This window comes from Gymnogyps californianus, chromosome 1 (assembly GCF_018139145.2).
Source record: "Gymnogyps californianus isolate 813 chromosome 1, ASM1813914v2, whole genome shotgun sequence".
NCBI classification, from domain to species: domain Eukaryota; kingdom Metazoa; phylum Chordata; class Aves; order Accipitriformes; family Cathartidae; genus Gymnogyps; species Gymnogyps californianus.
In genome coordinates, this window is record NC_059471.1 from 148,190,616 (window position 1) to 148,211,652 (window position 21,037).

The following is a 21,037-nucleotide window of genomic DNA, read 5'->3' on the forward strand; positions in this document are numbered from 1 at the left end:
TTAGTGAAATGAGTTTGGAAAGGCAGCCTAAAAAGGCAGGTACATTAGTCATATCCCTGAGATAGTAAGAAAGGAGTTCAAAATCATATGGATTTTGAGTGGGTGGTGGAAAAAATTGGGATTACTCACACATCTTTCAGCCTCATAACAGTTATTCTGCAGGCTGGGGTTCATCCCATGTTTTTCACTCTCTCCTTAAACACTTTTAGTGTTTTGTCTTTCTTTCAAAATAATCTTTCAGTCTAAATATGACTCTTCCTTTGTTCTGCTTTTCAATTCACGTGAGACAGTTCTCCACAGCCATGCAATAGCTAGGTAACTACTGGATTGCTCAGGCACACCTGGGACCCACGGTTACACAGCACCAACATCAGCAACTGTCTGCATTCATATCCCTGTGCTGTGATGCTGTATGCAGCATTTCAAGCCATTGATTGCTTCATGTTTTCATTATCTGTTTGGATTTTTTTTTTCTTTTTTTTTTTTTTTTTTTAAAGTTTACTACCTGGTATGGGTTTAGGTGGTTTGGTGTAATTTGCAGTAAGTGAATAATGTTACTGTTTCTTTTGGGCCTGTTTTGAGGGAGCTGGGGAGCTTCTCAACTTGAAGAGGTACTATGTCAAAGAAACTAGTAGCTTCTTACGCAAAGGCATTCTGAACAGGTCTTTCCTCATGCAAACAGAAAGACACAGAGTTAAACTGTGGTATGCCTTGTTCTACAATGAGCCCTGTTTGTAACTGCCAAGAAGTTATTTTTCATTTTTAATTGATACAGTAACTTGAGGTTGTTAGTTCATGGTATCTTATGGTCAATTAAGAAAACTGATCTACAGTGGGTGAGCATTTTTTAGAGTTTAATTCCATTGGTGTTGATGGCAAAAATTTATTCACCTATTATGTATTTGAAACAATTTATGATGAACACTAGAAATAGTTTCATACAAAGCACAAGATATCAATTATATACTAAATATAGTCATTTGTTTATATGGCAAATGATTGTTTAACCTACTGTAGGAAAACAGACTAAATATAGTGTACATGTTTATTTTAAAACAATGGCACCTGCTAATCTAAGTTGTTATCACACATCTTGCAAGCAGTGAGCCGATAAAGATTACCAGTTCTTGAGGTCCATGTAGCTCAACTGTTTCTTTTGTTTCTTTTTTTCTTTTTTTGGCACTTAAATTGGCGTGTTATGAATAGGTAGTTCTACAGCAGCAGGTGGGGTGGGGTTTTTTTTTTTTGTTTCAGTATTTTGCAGGTTGTTGGAAGAGGGCATTTTGTCTGTGTTTTTATTTGCTTGAATGTCTCACTGAACAATAGTCTGATCTTTGCTTCGCAGAAACTATGAAGCACACAGTAAAGCACAGACCAAGAAATATGCCAAATGCAAGTACGAATTTATGGCAAGAAACAACAGTGAGCTTTCTGTCATGAAAGAAGAGATCGTAGAGGTAATTTTTTTTGCAAAGAGAAACTCTGGTACTACTCAAAGCTGAGGGTACCTTTCCTGTGGACAGTGTGGCTGTCCTTAATGATTACTTCAATGTGTTTATCTCCCTTAATATGGAAAGTTCAATTAATTTGTTTAGCATCGTGGACAAGATAAACGGAGATTCTGCGCTGACTTATGAATTGATACTATAGAGATCCATGCTAGAAATATATTTGTGTGTTTCTTCTGTCTTCTCTGGTGTTGCTTTTAAAAGCCTCATTTAGTAATATTTAAATAACTGGCTCTGTCAAACACTATCTGTGTACGCACAGGGCATAATGAAAGACTATCCTGTCCTGGAATAGTTGGTACCCTGAAAGCTAGACACATTTGGAAGAGAGGGAGCAACAAAGAGAGAAAATGTTCTGTATGAGATTGCACGGCAGGTAGTCAGATTTCAGACTCCTCCTGGCCATCCTGCTTCAGTTCCCTGTTTACTCAGAAGTGCGCTCTCTCCAAATTTGTACTCTCCTAGAAAGATGCACTTTTCCTTGGGTTATTAGTAGTTACTTGTTCCTTTTGTCAATGGTGTATGGGCTGTAGAGAGGCCAGCCTCTCTGCGCAACTATTTGATTTTCATTCCGCTGTCTTGTCCAGCACAGGTCTGAGTTTATAGAGGTTCATGACACACTTTTCTTCCATATCCTTTCTTGAGAGCCACGTTTTGAAAAGTGCAGTAGGACCATGTAGAATTAATGATGGTGATAATCAAAGAAGCCTACAGGGATTTCTTAGGGACATCTGTGTAAGATCTGTTGGCAATTGTAGAATCTGGCAAAGTTATGGTTTTGTTTTGAAATGGTGCACAGTCTAAGTACTGGCAGGAGGAAAGTCAGAAAAAATGTGTAATTAATTTACCAAATTATTTCAGATTCTGGATGACAGAAAGCAGTGGTGGAAGGTTCAGAATAAAAGTGGCAGCACAGGCTTTGTGCCAAACAACATTTTGGACCCTCTGAGGAATCAAGAAGGTGTTCTAGGATGGTCAGAGCCTGCATATACCCGCACCATCCAGGTACCGTCCGCTCCTTGGGAGCAAAACTTTCTTTTGAAGTGTGCGTGTGGGGGAGGAAGAGATTCACAGCAAGGCTAAAATATCTGCGTGTTCCACTGATATGTCAAAAGATTTATATTTCTTGTACAGGCTGAGGCTGATTTCTGTATTGCATAGAGTCTAACATGAGAATAAAGTTGATAGAGATACGGCAAAATGTTTTCCTTTAAGGGTTTTTTTTTTCTGCTTATTTGCTTAGAGGCGGTAATTTCGATCCTAATAGATGTGTATGCATTTATTTTAATTGCAAATATCCTTTGTGGATTGATAGCTGTTGATGCCAAAGAAGGAGTTTGAATTATTTAAGGTAGGATCATCTTTGTTTCTCCTAGGAGAGTGAACACTCACTTTTCTTTTTATTTTCTGTCTTTGTGTGTCTCTATCTTAGTCTTGAATTTATTTAATTATTGTGGGTTTGGAGTCATAAAAAATAGGCATCTTTGCTTTTGAATTCACAAAGCAGATATTTTTCAATTATTATGCCTGTGCATCAATAGCACTCTATTCTCCTGACCTAATTTTGGTTTTCTTTCTTTCATGTTGTGGTGTGGAATTAAGATTTTTTGTTTGGTTGGTTTTTCTTTTATATGTTGAACAGAATTAGAGGGTAAAATATTAAAAATAAATAAATCTTATGTCAGTGCAATTGTCCACCTGACTAAGGATATACAGGACTAAGTTGTAAAGTGTGTTTTTAGACAACATTTAAGTGGGCTGGAGGCTCATAAAATAAGAGGTTGTATTTTGTAAGACCTGTTTCTTCCCTTTTATTTCTAATGAATTGGAAAGGTTAGGCAAACAAGTTTGGATTAAGCAGAAATTCCAGGCCTGCCTCTGAATCAGACTTTTTCAGTCCAAATGCAAACCAAACTTCTGTTGAAACCTGAAGTTAAATTTAGTTTAATTTAATCTAATATTCATTCCTTGTGCCTACACACTCCAGCTGATGACTGAAAAACGAGAAATGCCGTAATGTTACTGTTGACTGTCTCTGCTGCAGTCTCATCTAGAAGTCCCAGTCGAAGGTGTCGCTGTGCAGGATTCTGTGTGCACAGCTATCGTGACAGCTGCAGCTTTTGCAGTATTTCCAGTTTTGCCATGGATATGGAAAAATCTCTTGAGAAGCAGGTCCTATGCTATTTCTGGCACAATAGTGCGGTAGTCCTGTCTTGAGCTTGGTGGGCTTGAATCAGACCATTTCTGAGTTTTTCCTGTTCCTAATTATTTGCCTATAACGTATGAGCTCATTCTAAATTGATTATGGTTTTTGCCTGTCTGTGAAATGAAGCATGTATCTAGAGTGCTTTTCAAATCCTGATTTAAAGATCTGACTTTTTTTCTTCGGGTGCGTGTCATTTTGTGTGTTTGGAATTTGCCAAGAAATCCTGAGCAGACTGAGTACAGTTTTGAGTAGAGGTTCTTACACTATTCTTTGTAATGCACTGCAGGTTTTGAAGTTTTCTGTTTGAAATAATGACATGACATGGGAAATAATAAAATAATCATTTTCACAAAGCATTCTCTATGGACCTATGAAAATTAGGGTCAGAGAACAACCTTTAAGCTAATTTTGTTTCTTTGCCCTCTGGCAGGTTGTTCCCTACAGCTTTATCATATTCAAATGTGAACTTGAAATACTATGAAATTGTTTAGGAATATAATGAATTACACAGGATAAATGGAGTCTTTACCAAGACATGTCAGTAATGTTGTTCTTAACTTTATGGTGATTATTATAATTTTAGCACTCCTGAGCGTACTCATTTGTCTCTTTCCCTGTGATAGATACATGGTTCATTTGGGATCTGTTTGCATAACCCTATTTATTTTCGTAACAGCGCTATGAGACATTGCTGCTATTTCAGAGAGAAATGAGGCACTGAAGGGATGACTGCCTTGCCCAAGGTCAAACAGGAAAGCTTGTGGGTAGAGCAGGAAATTGAAGCGGTTCCTATCAGCGCCTTTGCCAGACCCTGAACACGAGCAGGCTCAGTGCCTGGTGCGGTGCCACTTTTGCCAGTATCCTAAGTCATCTTTGGTTTTCGAAAGACTGCTTTCAAAGTAGTCTGTCTGCTGCGGTGAGCCCCAGATAAGTGTTATGCACGAAATTAGCTTATTTCTTTACAGACTAATGGCCTTCAAAGCACAGCTGACCAAAGGATGTTTCCAGGTTATTAGGAAGGATTAAGGATTCCATTGAAAGAGATAATTTTTTCATTCAGTTATTCTACAGACAGACACCCTTTCTCTGAGAGATGGATACCTCATTATCACAATTATTCTCAGAGCTGCAAAGTTTATTTTACTCTTGCTCTGTTCCCTCTCCTAGTGACCTCTGAGTCCACACACTAGATTAGATCCTAATTTTTCTCTCAATCCCTTTCAGGATCCAGGTCCCAGATAATTACTTGAAAGCACTGAATTGTCTAAGATGATACTTGCAGGAACATTGCAAGCAATATGCTAGTTATTTCATCATCTTTGTGAGTCAGAGGCTGTAACATTGTCTTTCTTCTGGTCAGCTTAATTAGTTCTAGGAAAACCATATTTTTGCTTGTTTGGTAGTTTTGTACATTTAGGAGACCATTTTGCCGATTGTTTAATGTTAATTATTGTTTATCAGAGTTTCCTGTGGTGTTGATTGTTTAGTCCACCTTTTTATTGTGAACCAACAGTGGTACTTCACCATCCCATTATGTATGAACATAAACAGTTTCCCAAGCACTCTGATTTCTTCTTTTGTACAAATATTGCTGGTGAACCTAGAAAATAATTAATCATAGCATTTCCTATTTACTGTGCATTTTATTAACTTTTTTTAATGCTCTTGAAAAAGAAATTTGAGGAACATAATTGGGATAGAGGTGTGTATCTTGGTGGACATGTTAATTAATCTCATGACACCCTTTGTGAGGTGAGACAGTTATGTTATCAGTGATGTGTATGAAATCCTGAGGCACAGAGAGTAAATGTTAAGCCAAATGTGGTCCTGTAGTCTTAAAAACACGACTGTCCACGGAAGTGTGACAGTATATATGAAGCATGTTTATGGTATGTAAAGACCAAGACAAAAGTCTCCACCTCACTTGGGACAAGTGTCCTTTTGCGTTTCTTGGTGATCTACCATCAAAACCTTTCTTTCAAGTCTTTTTGTTTAGCAGCTCACTTAAAATATCTCTGTGGGAAGTTGTTTCCCCTCAAGCACAGCATTTGTGCTCCAAGTTAGTGTCATAGTGTCATACTCATCTTTTGCCAACTGGTATCTTTCCTGCAGATCATGAAGTGTTTTATAATGAAGAGATGCAGTTGCCAGGTGTTCATTTTGCAGTGGCCAAAGAGATGTCATCATTTTTGACCAAGAGCCAGTATCTCTCTTACCTCATTTCATATCAAATGCCCTTTAAAGTTGCCATCAGACCAAGACTTTCTGATGGCTTTAAAAAAAAAGTTGTTTCCTGTCCAATTCAACGTTGATCCAATCCCCAATTATGGGATGCCACTTATTATACAAAAATGTACTGAATAGTTTTAAAAAGGATTTGATTAATGATAGGAATTAAAAGTCCCCAGTTTGCCCATAATTTAGTTGTGTTTTTTTTTTTTTTTAAGAAAGGGGGACTAATCCTAGTTAAGGCCAATTAGAGTAAGTAAATTCTGTCTAAATTTCTCCTTCTTCCATCCTAATGTACTACTTGCTTTCTGGCAAGATTCTGGCAAGGCGGGTTTGTAAATCCAATAAAAACATAAATTCTTTACACCCTGCAAAGAGCTAGTTAGGTGACTTGTAATGGGATTTTAATAGGTAGCCGTTTGACTCTGCGTAATAGCTGAGCCCACCAAAGGAAACTCTGGGAAAAGACCTTGCTTGAAACTTGCTCTTCCAGTCTTGGGTACCTCCTTCTCCCTTTTTGGTGAAGACAAGTAGTAGGTTCTCTCTTCTCTCTTAAAATGAGTCTCAAGAAAACATCCAAACCACAATGCTGTTGACAAAAATGAGGCTGAAGGCTCTGCAGCCCTCTTGGTGAACTCCTGTCACTGTGCTGTCACTGTGCAAACAGTAATGTGGCACTAAAATGTTCGGAAAGAGAGTAAATGGGAAGCTCCGTGTCTGTGTTAACTTAATGAGAGCATTTCGCAGCACTAATGCTAGTTATGGTTGTATTCAATGCCTCTTTACTACTAAGTCTGTATTTGCCATAGTTTGAATACACATATTCCCTTTTTTTGATGCCAAAATGTATTTGAAAATATGTTGTTCCCAGTTTTTTGACAATGATCAAGAATTAGGGTTGATACCGTTAGCACTTCTACTCAAACTTATTATTTTGCTTACATTAAAAATAGATGAAATCATACTGAATCTTGATTTTTGACAAGATGCAGCCTGTAGTGTGTTGAAAAAGAGCTTTGAGACCTCTATTTTTTTCCTGTAAAAACAAAGATTTTCTGGCAAAAAATAAGAAAAAAAAAAAAATCTAGTTCCAGCAAGCTTTTCTGATATATCTAGATTTTTAATGAGTGTGTATCATCACTGTTCCAAATAATTTAAAGGATTTGTTCCAATTTTACATGAGTGGAGGATTGCAAGTTTATTCTTAAAAGAAAAAAATATGAGGAAGAAGGAAAAACAAAACCCAGAATTGTTCGTTGTTCTTATGGCTGTCAGCAAATTAGTGAGTACATATCTGTCAGGAGTGACCTTTACCTCATTTTCTAAGCTAGCCAACATTTCTTAAGCTAAAATAAATAAGTTCCTTTTCTAATACCTGCCATGACTTAATTCTTACTGTTCTGTGGTTGCAAGTGTTCTCTACATTCACCTTATGATCTTCAATCCATTGTCAGGTTTTTGTCTGGGTTTTGTTTTTTATTAAACCTCTTTCTAAGTTTTTGTCTGGGTAGGTGCTTTGAAAAGAGCTCATTGCTTACATGGTGTCACATATGTATGTTTTGTAGCCAACACTCTGTTCATTATTCAAAAGAAGAAAACTTACTATGTGAGTTGCTTAGTAAGAAGAGGTAATTATTAGTACTGATGTTCCTTTGTTTGAAATTGCTAATGTGTATGAAATTTCAGGAGTGATGTGTGAGGCAGTTACTTTTTACCTTTCTAACAATACTATTTGATGTGATTTACTCCATTTTCCTCACAGCAATTGCTGGGAGAGCTTTCAGAGGTAACAAAATTACTCTTCTGATATTGAACCTCAAAAATTACTCTTTTGGACTGTGTAGTCGTCAAATTCCATAGTGCATGCTTGTTTTGTTTGTAGCAATGAATAGAAGTGATGGGATGAATATGTGGATGTCCTCAAAAGATCTGGAGTTAAAAAAAGAAGTGTTAAAAAAGAAATGTTATGTGTGATTCGAATGTATAATTGGCTTTTGGGCACTGTTCAACAAAATGTGAAGTGTATTTCAATGTGGTTTCATCTGTAAATTTAGAATTTGAGTGATGCTTCCAATTTAATTTTTATTTTCACTCCAGCAAGTTGTTTTGATGAAGCTTGCGATTGCAGTACAACATGTTTTTGAAACTACATCAGTAGCATCCATTAAGAGCTACGTGTAGTGTTTAGCTATCACTTTTTCTGGATTATGATTGTGGTGATGTGCAGTTGATGCCTTTGTTTGTAATGAATCCTCTCTACCATAAGAAAAGCCCTGCTTTTTCCTTGCATGTTGTTTAAGAGGGTCAGGGCACGCATGAGGGTACGTTGTGGGGATAACAGTCTAGCAATTGGAATCTGTGAACAAGATTTAAAAAAATCTGAGTGTCATTAGAACATTTTAATATCTGTGAGATTTTTAAATTCATTAACAAGATTTTGGATATACCTTAGTACATCTATATATCATAAATTATGGTATATTTACCATATACCTAGTAGGGCACTCTTTCCACCAAAGGACAGGTTTCTTACATATACATTATTCTGCTTGTTCTCTTTTATATTATGCATTTCACTTGGCATTTGACATTTTAAAAAGCATTTATTGTCTTAACATTGAAGTAGTAGAATACAGGAAAGTCAATCATATGATTTTTTTTTTTTTTAATCTCCCCACAATGCACTGCACAAGGTGGACACAAAATAATTGAGATGAATGCCTTTGAACAACTAAATGCTAAGGGAAAAAAAAAACAAAAAGGTTTAATGGGGAATGTATTGTAAGACTATATGTTTGCTTCAGTAGCTGACTACTACAATTTAAGTGAAAAATTATCTAAGGGAAACAAAAGACTTTTTTCCTAGGCTTAATTGACTGGCCATAGAAGTTGATGGGATAAATTTTCTGCTGGTGTAACTCAGCAGAGCTCAGCTGTAATGGTCCCAGTTTACATTCACTACAAAATGCCTTGTCCATCAGTTAGACTTATTGAGTTGGGGATTCCTGTATAAGGGCAGTTGCTGACATTTAATGAAAGTTTGATTGTTGTCAGAGCAGTGATCTGCTGCTCAGATTCTAACATATGGCTCCTACAAATATTTCCCAACTTGATCTGCCATAAACCCTCTGCCTCCAAGGAAATAGGGAAAGGTATTTCAGGAAGGAGCAATGAATCTGGGGAATGTATTCATCTATTTTCATACCAAAGTAAGCAGACTTCTCATAACTAAGAAATGAGGCATCCTTATTGAGCAAACAAACTTTAATATTAAACTTTCAAGCTGTGTTAGTCCAGAACTGCGGAGAGGGAGCACTGTTAAAACAGTGAGATGTGGAATTTGAACTGTTTGAAAGAAAAGGGTAGCATAGGTTGTTTATGAGCTTCTGGGCTTGTCTGTCATTGGAATTGCTTTGGGAGAATACATGCGTCTTCCTGTAACTGGTGCCATTCTAAAGGCAAAGAAGGAGAAAAGAAATTATTCCCCAAAATTATTCTTGAGACACCTGCTAGTTAGTTATTAGCAGCAAGATAATTTGCATGTTGTTAGAACATTGCATAAAGTGGGGGAGAAGAAACAACAGCCCTATTCCAAGAATAGTGGAGTTTGGAGTTTGGGTTATTTTAATTGGATTATTGCAGAGGTGGCATGTAGTGACCACGCAAATAGCTGAAAAGGCACAACTGAATGGGTGGGAGGAGCAGGAACCTCTTAAACGGTGTCTGCAGTTCAAGAAGCAATGTGTTATCCCAGCCTCAGTGATGTTTGCAAGTTAAACCATTAGTCAGGCTTAGATGTGGCTGGATATGTGCATTTTTCACTATTTTTTACATAACATCTCTAAAATATACATTTTTACACTGATAAAGTCCAACAATTCAAAAATTCTGGAAGCTGTTAAAAAGTGCCAGGTAATAGAAGTTTGGGATTTAAAAACAATTTCATTCATAGAACTCATCTGTTTGAAAGAAAGAAACGTGTTTCAGATGATGCTATTGCTGTGAATTTTGTGTCTGACAGAGAAGGAAATTGATGCCAAACAATCAAGTTTTGGCAGATTTTGGAACTATGTCTGGCAAGTAAGATGTCTTTGTGTAATAAATGAAATCGGTGCACGGCATCCCAGCATTTTCTGCAGAAGCCTCAGTTCGTCTGATGTCTTGTCCAAGTTTTGTTGTCGAACTGAGTCTCTCTGCATCTTTTCAGAAACAAAGGACAGACTATGTTGCAAGACAACCCGATCCAGTTCCTGCTACTCCTTCACCGCCTCCAACACCCGCTCCTGTCCCCGTGGCTGTCCCCCTCCCTCCTAGCGCACCAGCACCTATACCGGTTCCCGTGCCCAAAGCACCAGCAACCATCAGCCGCCAAAGCAGCACCTCTAGCGACAGCGGTGGTAGTGTTGCACGAGACGCCCAGAGGCAGAAGCAAGTTCCTGTGGATCGTAAGTTTGTCTAAGAAGCAAGAAAGAAAGCATTTCTCCCATTCCTGTGTGTTTTGCTTAATCCTTAAATTCCTTAAAACCTTGAGTTTCAGATAAATGTTTATGAAACATTTAGCTTTAACCCTGTGTTTAAAATACACATTTTCTATGTATGTGTGTTCTGACCCTCGCTAATCATGATGGTAAGTAGGGACAAAACACTTCTGCACTTGTCCCAGTCCTAAATCCTCTCCTTTTATGACTCTCTGGGATCTTCAGTCAGTGGTTTTCAACACTGTAAATGTCCATGCTGGTATTCTGGCTAATGTACGTTTTCCACCTGAACTCACTGCCGCATTACAATCTAAATTGCTTTTAAAATCAGTTAGGCTGTTTTTACACTTCTGTCCATGGTCATCCATATTTCTAGGGCATTTGCACCATTCTGAAACATGTATCCAAGGCTTGCAAGAAGACTTACAGGTCTGGCTGATGCATAGAAACCAGATGGTAATAGTGTTGTAGGAGAATTGTCTTATAATCAGGTCCCCTTAGCTTGGTCAAAGCAACAGCAACTGACAGGCCACTGAGCAAACTTTCGTGTCCTTGTCTTAGGAGGACAAGAGAACATACTCTATAGCCCTTTAGCTGGCAAAACATGGTAACCTGCATCCAGCAGTGTGTGGCAGTCATGAAAAGTTCTGATTGAAGCCACCTTGTAAAGATAAAGCCTAACTGATGCTGAGGCTCCTACTCTGTATCGACTGAAAAGCAAGTTAGGTTAGGAGAACTTATTTTTATTAAGTCAATAATTTCTGTCCTAAATGCACTTTAAGCAATGTGATTGCTTGGCTTAAAAATAACTGAAACTTGTAGGCAAGCATTTGCTATAGCTTTTAAAGTAATAGCTGTTAAAATAATGAGCTTTTTGCAGTTCAAGAGTTGACAGCTTTTCCCATCCTCTGCCTCCCTGCCCTATCAGAAAATCCCACTTCCACTTGAGGTTAAAACTGGCACCGAGCGTAATCCCTTCTGCAGAAGGGCTTTTCCCCCCTGTCCTCAGTGGATGGGAAGCATGCCTGCTTGGGTAGCCACAGTCAGTTGGTGGAGCCTGCTTTGACGTTGCCTGGTGGTAGACAAAGTCTTGCCTAAGCTCTGAACTCAGGAAGACTCTGGGACCTTTTTAATTTTTTCACCTAACAGACTGGCTGGCTGGAAATTATAAACGGAGAACAGCCTCACAGGAGGAACAGGCTTCACTGCCATTTCCCAAAGAAACACTAGGGCCAGCTTCTGCCTTTGTCCTATTTTGGGCAGTTTGTTACTTAAATAAAAACAGAAACCTGAGCCAGTATAAAAGATGTGGAAAGTGAGGGTGAATTTCATACACTCACAAAAATGATCATTTTATTTCCACATGAGAAGGACTTTGCATGCTGTAGCAGGCATGTTTCCTTGAATCCACAATGACCTCTATCCATTACAGATGGAAAATGTGAATACTATCCTGGCTTCAGGTACAGCGTGTGAGGTGTGAAGGGTTGCTGTAGACTAAGTGGTTACAAGACGTCTGTTGCCCTCTCAGCCTCTGCTAAGGCCCTGGACCACACACGAGAGCTCCTGTGCCCTCCGGGGAGCAGTCACTCAAGCCCAGTTAATGGGCTTCAGGTACCTCACAGTCCTTGCAGAATAGCTGCCTCTGCAAAGGTAATGGGCAACCCTGCCCAAGGACCCACCTGAACCCCGCAGAGAATACGCGATCTAGTACCTGCTTCACACCGAGAGTATCTTGTTTATTTATGATAATGCACCTAACAACAGTAAGAATCTGTTATCTAACAGCTAAATATTTATCTGTTGATATAGTCTTGGTCTAGATAAAACATAAGTCTTTCAAAATCTGTGTAAATAGAAGGAAGACAGCAATTTTCTCGCTCTCTTCCTGTTTGGGAAAATAACTGGTGCGTGCTTCGATAACATTGCCTAAAGGCTTTATTCATATATCCCGTCTCAGACCTTCACATATCACTGAGCATATGTCATTTTGGCTTCTGATTCACACTCTGGGGGAAAAAAACCCAACACAATAGGGCCTGAATGCCTCAAATATTTTACTATTTTGATATTTGAGATATTTTGTCCACTTTCAACCTGGGGCTATTTTGTAAAAGAAAAAAGAATATGGCTAAACCAAGGATTTTTCTTTTTTTATTGTGGTGATTAAAAAAAAATAAATCCTAAAAGCCTGTGTAAAGCTTGTTTTTATTTGTCTAACTGGCTAGAGATGTTGATCTTTGGAGAAGTTTTGGGAGAAGATAAAAGCAAAGTAGAGAAAGAAACATTTTTGCTATCTTAAAGTTTTTTCATATTGAAGTTGTATCGTTTTCGTCTGTTGCTATCGGTGTAATGGGAGAAAAGGAATAGATTTTGCCATCTGAGTGCATCAGAGAAGGTGCTGTAGTTACTGTCTGTGTATCAAACTGAGAAAGATGACTAGAAATATCTTGGCAAGGAAATCCTGAGAATTTTTGAGACCACTTAAAGTTGTGTGTTAAAGTAGTTTTATAGTAATTCCAGAGTTACTGCATGGAGAGTTTAACTGTGCTAAATCAGAATCCTCTCTGTGCCCAAAAAGATATTTACACCCTTCTGGATTCTACCTATTTTTGTGAAATTATCCATAGAACTTTTTATATACATTTTAAACAGTTTTCAGTGTCATTATAATTGATTTTGTTGGAATGCATGAAAAGCATTTCGGTTCGTTGCCTGCTAATGACCAGCAACTGAACTAAACGCTTCAGACAAATGGATTCTGTGGGATAGCGAATTTGTACAGTTTTGTTTTTAAAAAAAAAAAAAAAAAAAAGTCTTGTCCAATTCCTGTGTCTCTGAGAGCAATTACTTTTTTTTTTTTTCTTCCTTTTTTAATGCAAAATGTGACATTGTTTCAGCTAACCAGTAACTCCAGGCTTGGAGTGAATTCAAATTTCTTAAAACCCCTTCAAAAATGTGATTACTATAATAGCTTATTAGACGTAAGGTGATATGTGTCAGCAGCAGTGAAATTTTTTTGCCTACATTGATTTGCACTAAAAAGTTGAGCTTTCAATTAAAAAATGGTTGTGTGAAGTGCTGCCTTTCCACAGTGCAAGCAATCTTATATTCTTCCTCATCTTTTTTGTTTTCACTTTCAAAACATTGTAATTCTATTTGAAGAAATGCAGACTATGACAATTGAATAACCCTCCATGCCCATTTTCTTCTACAGCTTGGGTGCTGTCAAGACTGATCTATGCCTCTGTGCGACATCAAGCTCATCTACTCTTTCTAGGGTCTCAGCTGATTTGGGGGGGGTTGCCTTTGTTTTGTTTTGCAAAGAGAGGAGTGGGAATATTGAAATCTTCCCTGGGGAAAAAGGAGAATAATAATTCAGTCAGATTAGTGAACGAATCTTTAAAGAAAAAAAAAAAGTTTAAGATTTAAAGTGGAGTCTAAGAAACGACCTGGCTTTGATAAAGCAACCTTGAGAATAACTCCTGTGGGGCATCTCTCTCTCCAGGCAGGAAATCGCAGATGGAGGAGGTGCAGGATGAACTTGTTCACCGGCTCACCATCGGCCGGAGCGCTGCCCAGAGGAAGTTCCACGTGCCACGACCAAACATCCCGGTAGTTAACATCACTTATGACTCTTCGCCTGAGGATGTGAAAGCGTGGTTGCAGTCAAAAGGATTCAACCCTGTGTAAGTTTGAGGGCAAAGTGTAAGAAAACTTCTTAAAATTATTTTCCTGTCAGTAATTAGGATGTGGTCTGCCCACTTTTTAAAATCAAGCAGCCTTCTGAAAATCAAGACACATCAACTGCACCCTTGGAAAAAAGGATTTGTTTTTACATATATATACATATATATTTATGTATATATAATATATATACATATATATCAATGTGGTTATAGATCTATATAGATATATTTGGGAAAAAAATTTATATATATTAGCCTCCACCAAACGGTACTTGTTATAACAGATACTGAATTGACTTCAAGAGTCCTGTTGCATTAAGTTTTCTCTTGATTTAGTAGCGCTATCTGAGAGAATGTGGGATGAAGCCAACCTACTTCTCTCTCTTGGCTAGTGTATTTTTGCTTATTTCTTTGTTCCCTTGGTGTGACCCCAGGACTGTCAATAGCCTTGGCGTGCTGACGGGTGCTCAACTTTTCTCCCTCAATAAAGAGGAACTGAGGACTGTTTGCCCAGAAGGGTCTAGAGTCTACAGCCAAATTACGGTACAGAAATCTGCCTTGGAGGTATGTATAACCCTTCTTACTAACTTAATGCTGGGTCACCACTTTTGAACTATAGAAGTAAATAACTCTTTCTGTGAGGCAGCTGTTTTTTTTCTCAGTTCCCATGATGTTGATAAGCATTGTTTGTACCTGAGTTATTTAGTGATAATCCATTGAAACAGCATCCGTCAAAACACCAGGTGGGATCTCTCCCCACTTCTAAAGGGGTCCACAAAGCTTTAGAAAAAGTGCGTGGTAGTACTCAAGTTTAAGACATTGTGCACTGTAATCAGGCTACAAGAAGACAAAATGAGCCAAAAAGGGCTTTGGGGAAAACAATAGGAGAGAGTAAAACACCCTTTTTCTTGCTTCTTGCTCTGCCTGGTACTTGGACAAACAGGTACTCCTGGTACTTTTGGTGGTGATGAGTTAGTTTTGCTTTATCTTTGTAGAGGAGATTTGATCTGTTAGGCATGAGAAAGTGGTAGAGTGAGCTCACTGTTGAATCTTGAGGCCTTTCAGGTCAAACGCTGGGGCAGCTGTATTGGTGGGTTCCTAAGGGGGGGAAAACACATTTGATGTGCTAGCAGAATTACTGAGCTAAGGATAAAAGTATTGTATTTCTGTATTCATTGCTTTGTGACAGTTTGCTTTAATTACAGTAGTATTGTTCCTTAAACACCTTAAAAGCTTGTATAAAGAGTTGTGCTAGGGAGAATGCTTACCAATTTTAAACCAGGAGAATTGCAGGTGCATCTACTTTTTTTTTTTTTTTAAAACTTGCTGTGGCAAGCGGAGAAATGGACTTGATACTGTCTAGAGGTGAGACTAACTCAAATGAGAAGCTATATTCTTCACATCCTGTTTACAAGAAAATCTTGAAGAAGTTTAAAATGTGTTTCTATCCCCTCATGAAGCTGGGACTGTCTTGCTTAAATGATTTTAAACTTTATCTACCAGGCATATTTTTAAAGACAAGTTTATGATGATGCATATTTTACAATTTACCTGATTAGTGTGGATCTGAGAGCATTGCTTTCTAACACTGTTAAAATTGCTTTATTCCCTTCTTCAAGCCCTGTTTTCCTGTGAGAAGAAAGGAGAAATATTTCACTTTTATTCTTAGGAATATATGTCACTACAGTCCAGAGCAATCCATTATTTCCTAGTGAAGATATATGTGTATTCTTCAACTTTTCTGGAATGTCAACAATCTTATTTCAGTTTCATAAGGGTTCTGTGTACTGAGATGGAAGTGCCTTTGTGGTGGAAGTTGGTTTGAAAAGCAGAGATGCACTGGATTGTAGAAGTCTGTAATTTTTTTCCTCCGTGCTGTTATTCTGCTTGCCTCAGTTAGGTCTCGCTCTGCAGGAAACTGAGCAGTCAAAACTTGTCTAATAAATGCTCTGCAAGTGTTAATAAACAGGTACTGAGAGTTTAAGAAGGTCATTGGATTTTGTTAGTGAAAAGGTAATTGAAATATTTACTTCTGCCTCAGTTATTTGAGGTTTAACTGATGAATTTCAGAATTTATGCAATTTCTGATTGCTTTAGCCTGTTGTTTGCTGAATTACCCAAAACATTGAGTCACATCTTCCTTTCTGTCCCTGTAGTATTTCAAGTCGCAGGGTTTAGGAAGGCTGTCCTTGTTTAAGAGAAGCTGTAGGAATGAGCATCACAGCCAAAACGTCTACGTGTGACCTAGCAAAGATGAGCTTGCATGTTCCAAACAGCTATGTTCTTACTGCTCAAACTAGAAATGCTTCTAATAACAGAAGCACTTAAGCACACACATACTTGTACCAGTGTCAGGCCTATTTTACAATTGAATACTTTTTATAAGCAGTTACTGGGTTATGGGTTTGACCACTGTAATTGTCCTACATGATTAATCAGTGATAAATTTTCATGAAGTTCTCTGGCATCCTTTATGTAGTACTTGTGGTGTCATATTGCAGTAAATGACCTAGGTGTTAAGTACAAATAGCAATAATAGCCAGAGGCAGAGCAAACCCACACAGTCTCTAGCATTACAGAACTCCATGCCTCGTCTTTATTTGTTATTTCTGCTCAGGATCATCCACAAGTGTTTCTGGATTCATACCATTTCTGCAAGCCAGTGAAAGGCCTACCTCTCAGATTTGGGGCTGCATTCCCAAATACGGACAACCAGATCTTCACCTTTATGCAGCTGCAATTTTCTTTTTAGTGTTCTTCTACCTCAGGCAGAGGAATTCAGTATTTTGTAATTGGAATTCCAATTGTTGTTGGAATTTAGTAATTTTACCCTTAGGAGGAAAAAAATGAATAGGTACCACATTTTCAGTTGTTTTACTTTATTTTCATGGTGTGCTGGTTTTGGCTGGGAGAGAGTTAATTTTCTTCATAGTAGCTAGTATGGGGCTATGTTTTGGATTTGTGCTGGAAACAGGGTTGATAACACAGGGATGTTTTCATCATTGCTGAGCAGTGCTTACACAGAGTCAAGGCCTTTTCTGCTCCTCACCCCACCCCACCAGCGAGGAGGCTGGGGGTGCTCAAGAAGTTGGGAGGGGACACAGCCAGGACAGCTGACCCCAACTGACCAAAGGGATATTCCAGACCATATGATGTCATGCTCAGCATATAAAGCAGGGGGAAGAAGAAGGAAGTGGGGGGGACGTTCAGAGTGATGGTGTTTTGTCTTCCCAAGTAACCGTTACGCGTGATGGAGCCCTGCTTTCCTGGAGATGGCTGAACACCTGCCTGCCGATGGGAAGCAGTGAATTAATTCCTTGCTTTGCTTTGCTTGCGTGCGTGGCTTTTTGCTTTACCTATTATTAAATTAATATATATTATTACCTCTTATTACCTGTCTTTATCTCAACCCACAACTTTTCTCACTTTTACTCTTCTGATTCTCTCCTCCATCCCACCAGGGGGGAGTGAGCAAGTGGCTGTGTGGTGCTTAGTTGCCAGCTGGGGTTAAACCATGACACATGGTAACTCCATTCAGCCCTGAATTACACCAGAGTTTAAAACATCCAAGGAAGCAAGACTTCTAATGGAGTTTTGTGGCCCCTGTATAAACATAACCAAGTAACAGACTGCAAGCGCGGGGAAGGTGTTTGGGGTTTAACAGCTTTCTGGGCCTGGCCAAGGCAGAAAGACAACTATGTGCAAGACCAGTGTGTCAAGACAGCAGAGAGCTGGCCATAGCCAGTGCCAAACACCTCCTTTCTACCAGATGAAATGGTGGTGGCAAGCAGCGGTGTCTCAGGAGGAGGCAGGATGCACCAAACTCTTCGTACTGATCAGCGTATCCCTCTCAGGAGCTGTTTTCTGGGACTGCTCCAGAAAGTTGAAGTTCTCCTTGTATGCCAAGTACAGTGCATTACAGCAGCTTCGCTGGTCATATATATATGGATTTACTTTTCCTTGCAAAGTAAAAATATTAATAGTCTCCATGACTATGAAGTTTTATGTGTCCATTTCCTTAACTGTTGTTGAGCATTTCAAGCTCTGGTGTTGAAAAGTGCTACAGAAGATAAGCATAGAAACACAATATCCTGAACACCACCTTTGTCATCTCCAGAAGGGAACACTTCAGGTCCACATTCTCGTTGCCTTCCTACTCCATCAATGGGAAGCATGGGCACACATCGCTTTAAAACTGAAAATGGTTTCTGTCTAATATATGTATCAAATTGCCTGGAAGAATGGCTTATTCTCTTTGACACCTCAGTGAAAGGAACGACCCAGGCACGGAAGTGGGATTGAACGATGGAGTTCGCTGGTACCTCATGATCTGGTTAGAGACTAAGCTGGGTAAATCACAAAGGCCAAGGTCTAGCAGTCCGTTCCAAAAATTGTATTCCTAAGAACAGCCCTAGGCTACTTAGCTACACTGTACCCCGCCTCTGAGAAGGATGTGCCTGTTGTGCTGTGCCACATGACGTGTTGCAGTTGGTTTAGTTGAGCAGCGTTTCAAGCTCATCAGTCATGTTGTTATTGATGTTATCAGGAAGGTAAACTGTTTCAGCCTTGGCTGCTCAGTCATTTTCAGAAAAATATTTCTACATGACCTCTGATAAAGCACGTTGTCAGGTATCTGCTGATGGTTTTTTATGCATGACTTCAGTAATGGGTGACTGCTGCACTTGCTCTGTATCTGAAACCAAGTGGGCAAGGACAAGATGAATTAAGACAAATAAAACTGCTCTCTCACCTTCAGAGAGTCAATTATAAGCCCCCTGCTTTACCCTTCTAGTCTCAGAGAAGGGAGCAATGGTAATTTACCTAAGAGAAGCATCCTAGCCTCCCTCCCTGTGGACACCTAACCTGTCTGCCAGGTAATGGCATCAGATAATGCATTGTAATGGATATAATGGGATAAATCTAAATTAAATTTTATGTAATGGGATAAATTTTCAGAGTTCAGAATCAATTGAAGGATTTTCCCTTTAACAGTGTAAAATTTGTTTTACACATTTCAAAAACAGTTTCTGCTTCCTTATTCAGAGGCTATTTTGGAAGCTAGTTTTGAAGCTTGGAGGGTCACGTCATAGCCAAATAACACAGTAGTAGATATGGCTCTTGCTTTATAATCATCTGGTTTTATTCAAAGTCATGCACACTTTGGAAAGTTCTGCTCTAGTGGATGTGTGTCCTGGCCTTGCTAATAACTTCATTTACGTTGTCAAAGCAATCTGTTTGCAGCTAGCTCAGCAGACCTGTTTTTCACCCTAAAAGGTGAAATAAAGCCTTGTCCTCACAATACTTCACTGTTGCTAATATAGTAATATGATTCAATTCTTATTACTGTGCTCTAAGTTTGAAACCTGTGTCTCTGAACAGCAAATGCATGATGGTGTATTGTGTAATGTGAGGTACTAAGACTGAAACCTTACTTAGGCCTTGGCTGTGCAAACCCATGTGCATGCATGAATTTTGTGTTTACATAAATCTAAAACCACCAACGGTTTACGTGCTTTAATTTCTAAATATGATTGCCCTGATTTTTAAGTACTCAAGGGTGGAATCCTAACAAACTTGCTGAGCTTTAACCCTGCTTTTACTGAAGCCATATTTCACCCCATAAATGTCCAACACTTCCAGGGACTTGTGTGAGAATTAAAGATGCTCAGCAGTGCTGAAAGTTAAGCTGACACTTTTAATAGTCCGCAGGTTCTTTTCTGGTCCATAGTTAAGGATAGTGTAAATACTTTCCTATTCCAAATGTTATTTAACTAGATTCCTAGCGCATTTTTAGTTCTGGAGCTGCAAGGTGAATTTAAGTTGTTCAGACACCTTTCTTAATAAAATGCTGGCCGAGGAACTTCATCACATGTCAAAACCACAAGTAAACTCTCTTTCTTTTTTATTTGTTTATAGGCTAACAGTGGTAGTTCAGAACTGCAAGAAATTATGAGAAGACGACAAGAAAAAATCAGTGCAGCTGCCACAGATTCAGGTGTGGAGTCCTTTGATGAAGGAAGCAGCCACTAAATGTGTTTCCTCTTTTCTTTAATTCCATTGTCCATAGCATTATACCATCCAGCTTTGCTTTAGGAAGCAGTGAAGGGGAATGCCTTATTATATTGTAAACGTAACTAGCCACCATAAAGAAAATTTACAGTAGTCTCCACAGAAGTACCTGCTGCTGGCTTCTCATCATTAAAAATGAACAGATGAGAAATTCAATGGAGGTTCCTGACAGGTGAAAATATTGGCAAGCGATTCATTTACACCCAAAGATGAGTCTTGGCTTTATGGAATTAACATGACAGATAAACTGGAACACGTCTTTGTTTGTGATTCATCCGAGGGAAGCTGAGCCAGCAATAAAAAAGCATTTGAACCCTTCAGTAATAATAAGATTCTGAATCCCATCTCTTGCTGTAGTGTGCAATTATATCTTTTTGGCTCAGTCTTTCTTGTCATGCATTCGGCTGCAGGATGTTTACTTAAGCCGTTGATGCCAGCAATCAGAGAGGAAATGTTTAGAGAATGAACAGCAGCCTAACATAGACTGAATCTTTCTTGCATCACTCCCAAGATGTTTTATTACTAATGACGCTGTTTATAGCAAAATAATGCTCTGTACATTGATTTTATCAATACTTCTCTCGTGATGAGCTATAATATTGCACAAGAAGGAATAACTAGAAAATAGTAACACAACTCAGCTCAAAGAGGTAATCAGATCTGCTGTAGGTAGCCATGAAACAATTTGCAGTACATTTTTTTTTTTTAACATACTTGCATTTTTTTGTCTGTAACTTAACCCATCAAAAGAACAGTGTATAATCTAGACTTCTCTGTGTGTTGATCCCAGATGTCAGTTTTCCCTTATCTAAAAAGCTAAATGTAATCTTTTGGAAAAGTGGATTCCTGGAGGCAAAA

General features: G+C 38.6%; 1 protein-coding gene across 6 annotated transcripts in view; it reads left to right on the forward strand.

Moving 5' to 3' along the window:
• Positions 1–21,037, forward strand: part of EPS8 (epidermal growth factor receptor pathway substrate 8) — a 141,167-nt gene extending 120,130 nt beyond the window's left edge. For all 6 annotated transcript variants that reach the window (XM_050896617.1, XM_050896610.1, XM_050896651.1 and 3 more), the window contains 6 exons: positions 1,346–1,457; positions 2,370–2,513; positions 10,151–10,388; positions 13,930–14,110; positions 14,545–14,674; positions 20,027–21,037. In XM_050896617.1, the coding sequence (XP_050752574.1) occupies positions 1,346–1,457; positions 2,370–2,513; positions 10,151–10,388; positions 13,930–14,110; positions 14,545–14,674; positions 20,027–20,140 (919 nt within the window). In that variant the 3' untranslated portion in view covers positions 20,141–21,037. The remainder of the gene's footprint in view (positions 1–1,345; positions 1,458–2,369; positions 2,514–10,150; positions 10,389–13,929; positions 14,111–14,544; positions 14,675–20,026) is intronic.